Below are 14451 nucleotides of genomic sequence, written 5' to 3' on the forward strand. Positions count from 1 at the left end.
ATAAATAAAAACAATTATGTGGTTTCTCTTTATTGCAAAAAAACATTCCAGACAGCACATCATTCTAAAAACATTTAGACCAGTCCAAGAATTTGATTTCACAACAACAATTATAGTCCAAAAATATAACCGGACAGTTCTCTTTAGTATTAAAAGACCCAATCTTGAATAAGAGCTTACCATCACAAACTTAATGTGTTTTTTTTTTTTAAATCTTTAATTGTTTATCAAATTTCAGTCAGACTTAAAACTGACTCAGTAAGTTTGACTGAATCAGTAAGTACAAAGTTTTACGTACTTCATACACTCAGATTGGGGCTTCAGTAGCAACTGTTCACTACAGCAGAGTTTGTCGTGTATCTGAAATACCTGTCTGATTATATTGACTGTAAACAGATCCTGTACACTATAATTCTGGACTGGTGTACATCATTGAGGTGATATGGACTGAGGAACAACTGTATACTGAATAAAATGACAGGGATGATAATGACATGCTTACAGGCAAAGTCAAGGGACATGAATCAGGTTGAATATCTACAGTAAAAAACAAAACAAACACCTACTGATCCCTCTTCATATAAAACAAAACGCAGGTGACGGCAATAATCACGTTCCTAATTAGTCTGAGTCACTGTCTCCATCGCTGTCGGCCTCCTTCACATCTGTGCTGAACTTGTACTCCTGGTCACAACCCATGTACGCATCACTCATGAAGTACAGGGTGTAGTTATGAACGCCCATCGCTGGTGCAACAAAGTCCAGCTTGACCTGAGTGGGGGGTGGGCATAAGGGCAAAACAAAGTGAGGCCTCTGTTGGTTTAAAGAGCTTTTGCTTTGGTCATATAGAATATATGCAGTGGATGACTCAACTCACCTTTGCTTTCTGCTGAAGAGTGAGTCTCTTGATGGAGATGAGGCTGTTAGACTTGGGGTCACCGATCACCACCCACCAGCCCTCCTCACGTTTCTGTAACAATGAGAAATATTTACAAAACAGTCATTACATGTCCATGAGAAAATTAACATCATCAGACTCTTGGAAATAACAAGCATGTCATTTACCTGGGGGAAGAGTGGAGCAATCACAGGCCCAGTCACCTCCTCCTCCCTCTCCAGCTGAACCTGAACCAGAACTGGACTGCCACTGTGAAGAAAACATGGAAACATACGTCAACATTTGCTAAAAATAACAATATGTGATGAAAATAAAAATAATAATAAAATAGACATAATTATCTTTGTCACGCAGCTGTTTAACTTTAGTATGTCTCCTTTGCAACATTATGACTTGATTTATGTATTCATTCAGACATTACTGCATCCAGTGCTGCCCACAGAATCTATATATACACCTCTTGATGTTGTCCTTTTCTGCCACTTCGTAGCTCAGCTCAATGTTGGGGTAGCGGTTACAGAAGCGAGCCACGTCGGCCATCTGGACGTCTGAGAGCTGCAGCAGGGCAGTTCTGTCTTCATCCTCCATCTCCATGATGTCAAAGATACTCTCCACACCCTGATGAAAAGAGCGGGGATAAGATGATCCATGTCCACTAGTATTGAAGCAAGAGCGATCGATTTTTATGAAGCGTATTTAGTGTAACAAGAACACATTGATGTACCTTGTCTGTGCAGCGCTTGATGTGCTCTGAGGTGAAGAAGGGCAGCTGTTTGAGGTAAGAGTCCTTGGACCACATTGCCTGGGTGACCATCTGGGCCAGCTCCATAGCTGCCAGCGCAGGACTCAGCCAGCCGTTACTGGACAGCACATCAACGCAGGCCTGGATCAGACGAACCGCCTACAAACACAGCAAAGTGGGTTAATACACACACGCATGCACGCACACACTTTGACAGTTCATTCCCAGTTCCCAAAATCACCATTAATCTGTACCTTGCTGAGGATGTCCTCTGTGTCCGACTGCAGCTCAGCACTGAGCTGCATCCTGGAGAGGTGGGCTTGCAGCAGCAGGTTGGTCTTCACATGGGGATCGTTGAACTTGGGGTTGTTCAGTTTGTGGGGCACTTTCTGTGCCAACTGAAACACAAAAATAAGTTCCAACACAATCAGTCTCAACATGGTGGCCTGGTAGAGATGTGTTAATGTTACTGTGAGGTGCAAAAAATGGCCAGCGCTGTTTGATTACCTGTCGGAGAAGTGCGTCCTCGTGATGTCGAATGGGAATGTTCTTGTACTCGGCAGCATTGGAGATGATCTCAATTAACCCACGGATCTTTGTCTTGGCATTCAGGGACATGCTGAACAACTCTGCCGAACGCAACCAGACACCAAGTCAGTCATGTGTGAAGTCAGCTCAGTTTTTCATACATAAAGGATCTATGATAGGCTTGATAATCAGGCGATGCTAACAGTGAGTGTGATACGACAGTTGTAATGGCACAAACCGATGGTGGTGTAGTTGATGTAGTAGTAGGCAGCAATCATGCCCAAGTTGAGCGGCGCTACATCCATCTCGTCCTCTATGCTGATGCACTTGGACTGCTCCAGGTCATGCAACGTGTGCTCCACCAGCTCAGACAGGTGGTCTGACAGGTGACGATGGGACATGCCTGACGAGGTAAAACACAGAACTTGACATTTATAAGCTGTTCCCAACATCGGATCCGGTGTTAGTGAAATCATATTTATTCTTGCTTTTAAAACCAACAGGATGAGACTCACCTTGCAGGTTGTAGTAGTTGGGATTCTGGGTCATACGGCGGTAGAGGAATGTCCACGTCAGGTAGTCCACGGCGTCCTGCTTGTTCTCCACAGTCTTGGTGACAATCTCAGCATTGAAGTGGTCGTGGAGGCAGTGGTCCAGGTGAGACTCCACTGGCAGCGGCTCATACAGGAACTTCTTGAAGAAGTCCTGTCAAGACAAAGAAAAAGAAACTGTATGTTTGTAAACTAACCCTAACCCTAACCCTGTGGTACAGTCATTGCTTTATTCCATGTCACGGTTTTCAAAACCAAACAAGACTCAAACAACAGCGGTCTTTCTACCTTCTTGGAGCCCTGACACATGATGACACAGCGTCCCTCATCATCTAGCATGGGTCTGTTCGCCTTGCCCACCATCTGGAGGACGTCATATATGGGATAGTCCACATATCTGAGAGAAAGAGGGAAAACGGGAGGAGAATGTCACTAACACAATACATTTTATTTACAGTACACACCTTAATGACAGCATCAAATTAGTGGGGGCCTTACGCATGGATTTTGCCATTGTAGTACTGGGTGTCCATGACAATGACGAGGTGTGCAGAGATGTTGATGCCCCAGCAGAGTGAACGAGAGGACACCACCACCTGCACAGCACCTGTAAAAAGGAGAGGAACCAAAAATAATGATTTAGTCCTGAACGTACACAGACCAAGCCGAAAGTACAGAGCAGGAGTGAGTCATACCTGAGTTGAAGAGCTGCTCCACTATTTTGCGCTCAGTTGCAGACAGGCCCTCGTGCAAGTAGCCCACGCCGTTGGCCAGAGTCTCTTTCAGAGTTGAGTCATTTATTTTGTTCAGGAATGGAGCAAGGTCTTTCTCAGTGCAATGCAAGAACCTACAGAGAGACAAACATTGACATTTCAAGATGTAATGGCAACATCAGGACTGTCACAGTCTATTCCTCATCTACAGGTATGATCTCTCTGTGGTGACTGACCTCTGAGGAACCACATCGGCAGCACAGAAAGTGAGGATGTCGATGGCTGTGAGGCGAGTCTGTCTGCGGGACGGGACGAACACCACGGCCGGCTTGGAGGGAGAGTGCTTCATGATGGCATGATACACTGGCTTAGCCATGGACAGCAGGCGAGTCTGAGTGTGACTCACATTGAAGCCCTAAACAGACCAGAAAGGTTAAAAGCAAATCAGGAACCTGACAGCAGTTTATGTCTTCATGATCTGATACATTTGCATTTTCAGAAATGACAAATCCCTCTTTTTGGTGACTAGCACACTGTTCACACACCTGGATGTGCAGCTCCAGGGGCACAGGTCTGACGTTGGGGTGGAAGTTGAATGTGGCCGTGGTGCTGCAGCCCAGCCAGTGGGCCACGTCTTTGGCGTTGGACAAAGACGAGCTGAGGGCCACGATGCGGATGGGACGCTCAATCTGGGAGGAGATGTACCTCATCCTGGAGCAGATGACCTCCAACACAGGCTATGAAAAGACACGAGGGACATTAACATGATGACCATTACCCACCTAATGTGTATGACATGAAATCACTGAAAAGCAGTATTGTGTTCTTACCCCATTTTCTCCTCCAATGAGGTGTGTCTCATCCACAACAAAAAGGCTGACGTTCTGCACATTCTTCCTCTGTTTCCAGCGACGGGACAGGATGTCCCATTTGTCAGGGGTACTGACAATGATGTCACCTTTTCCCAAGAGCTTCAGATCTGTGCTGGTTTCTCCCGTCAGCAGCACCACTTTTTTGTTCAGGATGTCCTGGAACTTCTGGTGCCAGTCGATAAACACCTGAGAGACAGAGATGTACATAATTATCAATTATGTTGGAAGTGTGCTTATATCAAAACTAGAATTGCTTACTTTTCCCATCCAACTTCTGAACGACGTCATACCTGTTCAGCCAGTGCTTCCATTGGGGTGATGTAGACACAGCGACCTTCTGCGTTGTGCAGCAGCATCCTCAGAATAGCAAACTCAGCACAGATGGTCTTTCCACTGCCGGTGGGAGCTCCAACAAACACATTGTCATCACTGTTGTACACCGCGTTGAACACTAGAGGGACAGAAACAATACAGCTAAGTCAAGAAAACAAAGGACAATGGACTGTGAGTCTCTGAGCACTCTTTCACCAGAAGAACCGAAAATGGAACACACCCAGGCAGAAAGCTAACTTCTGATTAAACAGTGATGGAAATGTATTCTGTATGTCGTGTATTCTCTCGTTCTGTACCTTGTGTCTGGATGGGGTTGAAGAAGGGGAACTTGTTCTGGTAGAGAGCCTCAAAGGCAGAGTTCCTGAGAGCAGTGACAGGCAGCGGCTGCAGATCCAGCAGCTCAGTGGGTGGGGGGTACTTCTCTGGTAGGATCAGGTGACGGAAGGATACTGGAAGCTGAGTCTCACAGGCTGAAAAAAAAGAAACAGAAAAAGTAAAGCAGTTAGTTGAAATGCATAAACACATACATAAACATCTTCTGAATTCTATAACTAATGTTACTTACAGAGCCATCTGTCTGAGACCACACGGATGAAGTACTGTGGCGGCAGAGGCTCGAACACAGGGACAAAGAAAGTCACAAGGTGTTCGTCCTGGGCGTACTTGGCTTTGAGCAGGAAGTACTCGTGGTGGAGGATGACCTCACTGTCCACATCCTCAACCAGGATCCAGAAAGCCTCAGATGTTGCATGAATCTAAGTGGGAAAAAGAATGGGTGTCAAGAGGCTAAGAGACAGAGACAGTTTAGGTGAAGCCCATCACGGCTCTAACTACTGACCTTGTCATCCCACTGGAAGTCGGGCGTGATGGTGAGCTCCACTTTCAGTGTAGAGCGGGTGATGGGCTGCAGATGGACAGCCAGGTCCAGTTTGGGGAACTGGTGGACGTATTTGTGGATGGTCTTTCCCATTTTTGGCATTCGGATCAGCTCACCTGAAAAATGAAACACATGACCTCTAATTAGTCTCCGGGCTGAGGAGGGAATTCAGTGAGCGTGTTGTGGGGGAGGAAAACTCACCAATCTCATTGTGGTTGAGGTCATAGAGACGCTCAAAGGGGAAGTTTTTCTTCTCGATCTTCTTGATCACTTCCTCTGGCAGCTTCTTGAACTGTCGCAGCGGAGACATCGACTGCCACCTGTGGAGAACAGGGATACAGAGTATCAGCGGCCTGCCTTGGCAAACAAAGCACAGCGTGGCCTATTTTGGAGGGGAAAGAGTTACAGACTTACATTCTCTTGTCAATCATCTTGCAAAGATTCATGGTCTTGTCTGTCAGTTGAGCCCAGCCTCTGTTGAGTACAATCTCAAATATGGCCCGCATTAACCTTCCAGCACTCTGAAACAAAATAAATGAATAAAATGAATGTCATGACAACTTCATTTCAAGAACAAAAACAAAAACTGACTTTTGAATGGAAAAGTATTAACGGACAGTTAACATTTTCAGGAAACCAATATAAAACTGTTCTTTCCATCATATCAGGCTATGTAATGTTGTCACAGGACAAAAAAATGCTGTGTCTGAAAACTGCAATTCTGAGAGGAAAAATAAAAAGTTGACCAAAACAATAATGAGAGTAGGTTCTGGCGTACCTGTGTAACATACACCATGTCGGCCATGAGAGCAAAGCCCTCCAGTTTGAGCTGAGAGATGTACGCCTGGAGCAGCACATTGATCTGAAAGGATAAGACACAAGAATGTTTTTTAAAATTGGGATTTAATTATATTTAAACAAACAGACACTTAATCTGCACACCAGAAAAACAAACAGAGCCATGACCATCATCTAGAAGCCACCTTACATAATGGCTGACTGAGCCAAGCAAAGTAAGACTGTCTGAAACATTCAAATAAAAGGCTTCACTTCGATTTGATGAATGTTAACTAATCTGGAGACAGATGTGAGAAGACAGCAAGAACACATCGCATCTCAAGTCAACCACATTGTCCTACATTCTTGGAACTAGGAATGTCTCTATTTTGGTTGCCGACAATGTAATTTTTATAAACTGATCACTGGTTATGAATGCTACCTTAGCGCTGGGCTCCTCGATGCTTTCCTTCACAGGAATAGGAACTCTTTCCAGCAGCTTCTGCAGCTCCAGCTTCTCCTCCTAAAAGACATAATCGTGTGTCAGCATTTAAATTCATCATGTTAAATGAAGTTTCGTTGGGGGTTATGACTGAACAACCACGACTGCCTGGAGACAACGTACCTCTCTCACAGTGATGTTCCTGAACTCTGAGGAAAGTGAAAAGACCCTGAAGAGCTCAATCTCACTGAGAGTGGGCTTCAGCAGCTGGTTGTACGTTTGAATGGAGTCGTGAGTGATGTAGAAGTGACTGGCAATGCGTCCCAGGTCTGTAACCTTCATGTAAAGAGATAAAAAAAAGTCAACCATTAAAAATCTTAAAATTCCAACTTATTGCTAATTCAACAGCATTGTCATTTAAAAAAAAGAGAAATAAGAGATGATAATTGATAGATGTACCTGGAAGCTGCCGGTCCTCTTGTCATATTTCACAAGGCTGTTCTTGTCCAGGACATTGGCTGCTGTGTGCACCAGGTCCGTCCTGCGTCTCTCCAGCAGGGGGTCTGAACTCCGGTCGTCATGGGAGACACCATACAGGGTGGGGTTGCGGAGCATGCGCACATACAGGTAGGTGTAGCCGAGCCAGTTCACAGCGTCCTGACACACCAGACATATGAAATTTACAGAAATTGCAAAAGAAGTAAGAATATTTCATCAGCTCCTTACACATTTGATCATGTGTCTTCACATACCACTAACCTTAACAGTCTGTACGTTGCCCAGTACTATCTCAGCATTGAGCATGTCAGGCAGCTTGCCCACCATCTGACTCTCAATGGGCAGCTGCTGGTTGAGCAGGGACAGATAGTACTGCAGCTCTCCATGGGACGTGATCAGGATTCCCTCTCCCTTGGTGTCGTACTGAGGACGGCCGGCTCGACCAAGCATCTGAAAAAGGACATATTTTATCGAGTTGTTACTGTTACAAAAGCAGTGCTAACACGAAGGCACTTTTTGCTGCAGTTTAGTATTCAGCCAGCAAAGACTAACCTGTAAAATGTCCAGGGCTCCGAGCTCAGTCCACCTGCCTTTCTCTGGGCTGTACACCTGAGTGCCTTTGATGATGACAGTGTGTGCCGGCAGGTTGACACCCCAAGCCAGAGTAGCCGTGGACACCAGAACCTGGATGTGTCGATCAGCAAACAGATCTTCAACCAGCGTACGGTCCACTCTGGTCATACCAGCATGGTGGATCGCGAAGCCATAAGGCAGCAAATCCTTCAGCTCGAGGTTCTGGATAAGAAAGTTCAGGAGTAAGTCAAACAGCACTAAAAAAAACTTCTTATTTTGTTGTAGTGAGGTTTCAGGTTAGTGGCGTTAGCTCACCTTGCACTGCTCTGCCTCAGTTCTCAACACTTCAGTGGATGCTGAACCCTCTCTGAGGAACAGACCCAGTGTGTCCTTCTCCAAACACATGTCTCTTATGGCCCTGGCGGTTTTTCCCGTCTCCTTCCTGGAGTGGACAAACACCAGCACCTGATGGAGACAGGAGAACGTCAGGAGTTGTAGATCAGTGCTAATTCAGTAATTTAGGTCACTCGGGAACAAGTCCGACAGGACTCACCTGGTTCTTTCCAGCATGCTCCATTATCTTTTCATAGACAATCTCATTCATGATCTGGAAACGCTTGATGGCCTTCTTCTCTGTGATGCCAACATAAGTCTGCTCCAGGGGCACAGGGCGGAAACTACGGAGAAACAGAATGCAGTTATCAGAGATGAATGTGCAAAAAGTACAAACAACAAAGTATATGCAGCAAACAAGTGAACAAAAGAGGATTATTTTCTCGGAACAGCATACCTGTTGTCGAAGTAGAAGAGCCCCTTGGCAGGATCAACACGCAGGCAGGTAGCCACATCCTCGTAGTTGGGCAGTGTGGCACTGAGACCCAGCAGACGCACGTCCTCCTGAGTCAGCTCCACATTGCGGATGGTCCTTGCCACCAGAGATTCCAACACGGGTCCACGGTCATCATGCAGCAGGTGGATTTCATCCTGCACAACACGTTCACTTTGTTATCATGAGCATTTTATGTCGAATCAGCTGCACACAAAATCAGACTCTGTGTGCTTTACGACAGAACCCTTCGTCAAAACATTAACAGCACTTACAATGATAATGAGCCGCACTAGTTGGGTGTAGGTACGCTCTCCACCTTTACGGGTGATGATGTCCCATTTCTCAGGGGTGCAGACAATGATTTGAGTGGCGTTTATCTCCTCTTTGCAGAGCTGGTGATCTCCTGTCAGCTCAGACACTGTGATGCCATAACTTGCCAAGCGCTGGGAAAAAGGAAGAAAGTAAGTAAATCACTAAAATCACACAGCCACTGAAATTAATTGTTGATGAAACAACTGTTACATGTAGAGCTGTATATATACAAATCTCTGGGCTCACCTTACTAAAACTTCCCACCATCTCCTGTACTAGTGAGCGCATGGGTGCAATGTAGATGATTTTGAAGTCGTCCACATTGATGGTTCCATCCAGGTTGATGTGCTTTCCGATTTCTCTCAGCATTGCCATCAAAGCAACATTGGTCTTACCAGCTCCCTGTGTGCACACAGAATAGTTGAGTGCGTTTTGTCTTATTTTTCATGAACAAAGAATAACAAATTATAGGATAAAATACACTTAAAAACACAAGGCTTTGACAAAGTTTGCTTACCGTAGGTGCACACACTAGCAGGTTCTCATCTGTCTCCATGGTTGTCTTGAACAGCTTGCTCTGGATGCGGTTCAGGGTTTTGAAGCCTTCAAATCCAGCCTGTGCATACTTGGGCAACTTCTCAATGGCAACAAGCACCTGATGAGACAATAATATGCTCAATGTAGGACACGAACACGTCTATACACTGCTCATCACTGAAACTTTTGCATTAGTTGCTGCACAGTTGTACAGTGACACATTTTGCCATAATGAGACAAACAACTAACAAACCTCATCGTCAGCAAAGGCCTTGGGTTTGAGGGCAGGCACATGGACTTCTTCATAACCTTTGCGCTGTTTACGAAATGAGCCGTCTGGCAGCTGGCAACGCTTGTTTGCCATGAAATGGCTTCCCTGTGTGAAGGTCAGGTCCTCAAGGTCTAGCAACTGTCGAGGGGCCACTGACTGTAGGATAAGAAGAATGTATGATTGTAACGTGTCACTGATGCAATTTTACTAACCCAATGTAGTAATCCTAGGTTAGCTTATAGTTAAAATACCATAGGTAGCTAACCTGCTAGCATGATGGGCAGTTGAGATGTGAACAGTTACATTATTTACCTCTCCATGGTCAATGTCCATTGCTTCCATGTCATCTACACGGGACTTCCTCACCCTCTCCCTGCGAGATCGCTCCTCCTAAGAATACAAAAGCACATGAATAACAGATTTTCACAGACTAAAGAAAAAGATATTTAAGCAGTTTCTTGCATAATTTTAAGAGGTTTACCCGAATAATATCCTCCTTCTCCGTCTCTTGCAGCTGGTAAAGAATCTTGGACAGTTCCTGATCAGACTCCATCTTTCCTATGATCCGTTCCTTTTCTGCCTCACTCTGCGCGCTTGCCAGCATGGTACAATACTGAACTGTAAGTCAGAAGAAAGAAAATGATTAACATATTCAAAATAGGTACAAGATCCAATAACCTGAAGCATCACTCTACACCTCTGACATACTCATGCGACGATGCTGACGGAGGATCTTGATGAAATCAAAGGTGTTGAAGCCCAGCAGCAACACCAGCTGGTTCTCACATTCTCTGTCATCGCTGGCAGTCTGTGGAACACAGAGAGAAATGGATGAGCTAGTCTGAAAAATATACGTGTATATGTGCTAAATAAAAACCTCACAACAGACAACATGTCAGACATACCTTGAGGATTTCTAAGACTTCATCAGCTTTCTTTTGGGAGACAATGGCATCATCATAGAAACGGCTGAGCTGACGCTGGAGCCAGAAGGCATCGATGTCTCGAGGATGTAAATCTTTTTTCTTCACAGTCATCACATCGCCTGTGGCACCGAGCTAAATGAAGAGTCATTCATTAACTTGTAGTGCAGTGTTGTGTGAAATAATGATAATAATAAAGAAACAATTGTCCTTGTAGATATACAGGCTTAATTCAGAACAGATATTGATTCAGATGTTGCACTTACGTTGGCTGAAAGAGCACAGCCCACACCAGCCTCCTCTCCTTCGCTGTCTTCATCTGAGTGTTCGTCTCGTACCTCTCCAAACTGGTCTTCATCCCCCTCCTAAATAACAAGGAAAAGGAAAATCGGTGACACAACCTACTTAAAATAGGAGCTTGGAGCTACAAATCAGAGATAACTTCAGGGTTGCAATTCTTAAAGAAAATGCAAAAAGCCCTCACCTCCTCATCAGATTCAAACTGGACATTCACGCCGTACGTTTCATCGATGTTGTCATCTGCAAAGGAGAGATAGCAGTCAGCAATCGCAAGAATATTTTCATGGAAAACATGACTCCCAATAAAACAGTGGATCCTACTGTAAATAAATACCGTACGTGTCCGTTAACTTACTAATAATAAACAATACTACAGTTATCTATGGTGGACTTACCCATATTCTGTAAGTCCTTGTCTCCTCCATAGTCTGTGATCTTTTTGCCCAAATTAACCAACACATGGTAGCGCGTGTCATCAGCGGGTCCAAGAAGCTGTTCTACTTCACGCCGCCTTTCCTTATCTCTCATTTTATCATTCTTCAACACTGCTAACACTTCATCAGCTGCTCCACACAGAATATCACACGGCTGCAAGAAGATATGATAACCAGGTCAATAAAAGCCTCAGGCGCTGGTCATCGATGAAAAACACAAGCTGACATTTACACAAAAACAGGTGTTTAAGTGTTTTCTGACCTGATCTCCCAAAGCAGCATGGATGAAGCTAAGCAACACTTCATAGGTCTCTCTGGTTTCTTTGGTTTTAGGCTTGTACACGATGCCCACCATTTCATCGATGCCTTCAGACAGAAGGGTAAAGCCTTTCATTTTGTTGATATCGTGCCTGTCCTCATCTCGTTTTCGCCTCCTGTATAGACAGAACAAGAGAAAATGAAAAGGATTAAGGGTAGTGCTACTCAACGGACACCAGAACAACATAGTATATTAAAAGGATTATACAATCATCTTTTTGCTTTGCAATATTTTTCAAAGCAAAGCACAGATTTATGCTTTTCTTCCAGGAAAACATTCTTGTGGCAGACAATCTTGTGGTAATGTAAATGAAAGTGCATATTGTTTTGAAAAGTTTCCTGGGTTTGATGTGATCATGAATTGGCTAGAATTTCAGTATTTGATATTGGCTGGCAAATGGCTATCATTGTTTTGCAATTAATTTTTGGATATGATTACTTTGGCTATTCTTTTTGGAACAAAAATGACACTTACAAACATTTAAAAAACAAGGACACGAGGCTAAATATTCACTGAGGTGAATTGCTAACTATCATCTCCAATAAACTTCTAGTCTCTGCAAGTTGATACCTGACAGACATGAAGTGAAACCACTGCACATGTAGAAAATGTAGGAAAACACTTAACAATCCATAAACGAGAGTACATGTGGCGGCAATGTCTAGACAGACTAAAGATTGTACAAACATCAGCATGTTGCTTTAGCTTGACAAAGACAAAGACAATAAAAGATGTTGTTGACAGTACTGACTTGTCTCGTCTCTCCTCCAGCTTCTGAGGTTTGGTCCTCTGAGACTTGTCGCCCATCTTGGTCCCCTCCAGCTTTCCCACCAGGGACAGTACCTCTCCGGTGGGCTCATCTCTCCGTGTGCGGTCGATCAGAGAGCGATCAGCTTGTAACACCAAGTTGGAGTTCTAACAAGTTCAATATAAAAGGACAAAGTGGTCAGTCAGTACGTCAGTCTGCATTGCTCCAGCTAGGCTAACTGCTAGTTAGCTCAATGGCTAGCTAAACAAGGAGTAGCATGAATGAAAACCATATAGCGTTTGTTAGATTCATAACAGCGTATTAAACGTCGCAAGAGATACACTAACGCTACTTCATATATTTCGGTGTACACAGGTTTCGCTAAAACATGCTCAGTAGGTTACTCACCGCTTTGTACTCGTACTGCAGACTACGGGCAGTAACATCCGCCATGGTGCGAGTTCACTCTTTTAGCTTTTACCGCACTTTCAATCAACGTGAACCAGCCCGCTGACTCAAAACATCCACAGAGTTGACTTAACTCTGCCTTTTTATGGAAACGCTGTGATCATCGGCGCAGTGTTTGGATTTGTAGCATGAGATTGTTTTCAAAATGTCCGAGTTTCATACAAGAAAGTGCGTCTCCCATACGTTACAAAAGCAGTGCTAACACGAGCGCACAACAAGCCGCTGTTTTCCTTTTCCGGTGTCAAAGGTTAAGCCAGGTCCAAAGCGCGAACACAAGTAGCGCCCCCTACAGGGTGTGTCTATTACAGCGTTCTTTCAGTTTTTAAATTGCCTGTGTCCATAATAGAGTATTTACAGGAAACAAAATCAACATGGCTTCGAATTAATTACTAATTGGCATCCCCCCCATAGCCTATTCATTACGTAATTATACTAAAGCCATCATTATTCATTATTGACATTCTGAATCAGTTTTATTGGCCACGTTTGTGTACACATACAAGGAATTTGACTCCAGTTTTTCATTGCTCTCAATGTACTTACACAGAATGAGACATGCTAAGCTAGTATGCTAAAGGACAACAAAGCTGGACAAAGATAAACATAAACATTTAACTATTTTGTACATACAAGTAAGTGAAAAAATATATAAATATATATGAAAAGTATATACATATTTAAAAAATAATTATATTTTGTGAACAATAAGACAATAGTGCAATGGTGCAGAGAGCTGGAATAAATATGGAATATGGAATTAATGTATACTTTAGGTGGACATGACAGTATATACAGTGTATACAGCACGCTTTGATGATGAAATGTACATGTTGAAAAGACAGTGTATATTAAACTGAAAAATATATAATTTGTAGGTATGGTGATAGATGTTTAGATTTACGGGGTTATGTTTCTGACACTATGTAACTGTGAGCTGGGTGAGTTTGGAGTGGAGGACTTTTGGGATGATGGCGTTGAAAGCCGAGGTGAAGTCCACAAACAGGATACGTCCCTGGGGAGTCGAGGTGTTGCAGAATGTAGTGCAGTCCCATGTTGACTGCTTCATCCACTGACCTGCTTGCCAGGTAGGCAAACTGCAGGGTGTCCAGCGTGATGTCCTTCAGGTGGGCCAAACAATTTCATGACCACATACGTCAGTGCGACAGGCCTGTAGTCTTTGAATCCTGTGATAATGTTACGAATAGGTTTTATCTAGTGAGAAAAATCCCTCAGTCTTTGGCTTTTGATTCATGGTTAAACCCAACTTTCTTAATTAGTAAGATAAGGCTCATTGCCCCCCAAATAATTAACTCTATCAGTACAAATTCCAATAAAAGCTGTTTCCCTTCTCTAAATAGGAACAAATATGGTTTAACCAAATAGCACTGCAGTTCTGTTTGGCAAATCCTAATCAAATCTTTTATTTGTGACTAATGTATGCTGCCTAACATAGACCATTAGTGTGGGTACTGTGTGTACATATACTGTATACATACACAAGTGTAT

General features: G+C 43.9%; 1 protein-coding gene across 1 annotated transcript; it reads right to left on the reverse strand.

The window, feature by feature from the left end:
- Window positions 1-23: 23 nt before the first annotated feature.
- Window positions 24-13119, reverse strand: snrnp200 (small nuclear ribonucleoprotein 200 (U5)). Its single transcript, XM_070903700.1, has 44 exons — window positions 12886-13119; window positions 12481-12644; window positions 11673-11844; window positions 11372-11564; window positions 11161-11216; window positions 10943-11041; window positions 10659-10811; window positions 10462-10561; window positions 10235-10371; window positions 10066-10143; window positions 9736-9909; window positions 9463-9600; window positions 9192-9347; window positions 8906-9076; window positions 8595-8788; window positions 8358-8481; window positions 8120-8269; window positions 7784-8026; window positions 7493-7681; window positions 7193-7390; window positions 6917-7069; window positions 6734-6814; window positions 6293-6376; window positions 5929-6035; window positions 5716-5834; window positions 5476-5630; window positions 5203-5392; window positions 4934-5107; window positions 4595-4755; window positions 4263-4490; window positions 3978-4169; window positions 3669-3847; window positions 3415-3566; window positions 3218-3326; window positions 3008-3116; window positions 2684-2873; window positions 2407-2571; window positions 2148-2269; window positions 1895-2038; window positions 1623-1799; window positions 1356-1516; window positions 1066-1147; window positions 878-970; window positions 24-771 (listed from the first exon to the last, which is right to left on the reverse strand). The coding sequence occupies exons 1-44, from the start codon at window positions 12928-12930 to the stop codon at window positions 622-624; spliced, it is 6411 nt and encodes a 2136-aa protein (XP_070759801.1). The 5' UTR covers window positions 12931-13119; the 3' UTR covers window positions 24-621.
- Window positions 13120-14451: the final 1332 nt, after the last annotated feature.

Source organism: Enoplosus armatus, chromosome 4 (assembly GCF_043641665.1).
Source record: "Enoplosus armatus isolate fEnoArm2 chromosome 4, fEnoArm2.hap1, whole genome shotgun sequence".
NCBI classification, from domain to species: domain Eukaryota; kingdom Metazoa; phylum Chordata; class Actinopteri; order Centrarchiformes; family Enoplosidae; genus Enoplosus; species Enoplosus armatus.

What these genes read in the sequence shown, in the direction of transcription:
- snrnp200 (XM_070903700.1), bottom strand. Translation starts at nt 12,930, where the DNA reads ATGGCGGATGTTACTGCCCGTAGTCTGCAGTACGAGTACAAAGCG. An exon ending in GCAACGTACAGACTGTTAAG is followed by an intron (nt 7,391 to 7,492) that starts GTTAGTGGTATG and finishes CTGGTGTGTCAG; the next exon opens with GACGCTGTGAACTGGCTCGG. An exon ending in CAACTACTACAACCTGCAAG is followed by an intron (nt 2,572 to 2,683) that starts GTGAGTCTCATC and finishes TTACCTCGTCAG; the next exon opens with GCATGTCCCATCGTCACCTG.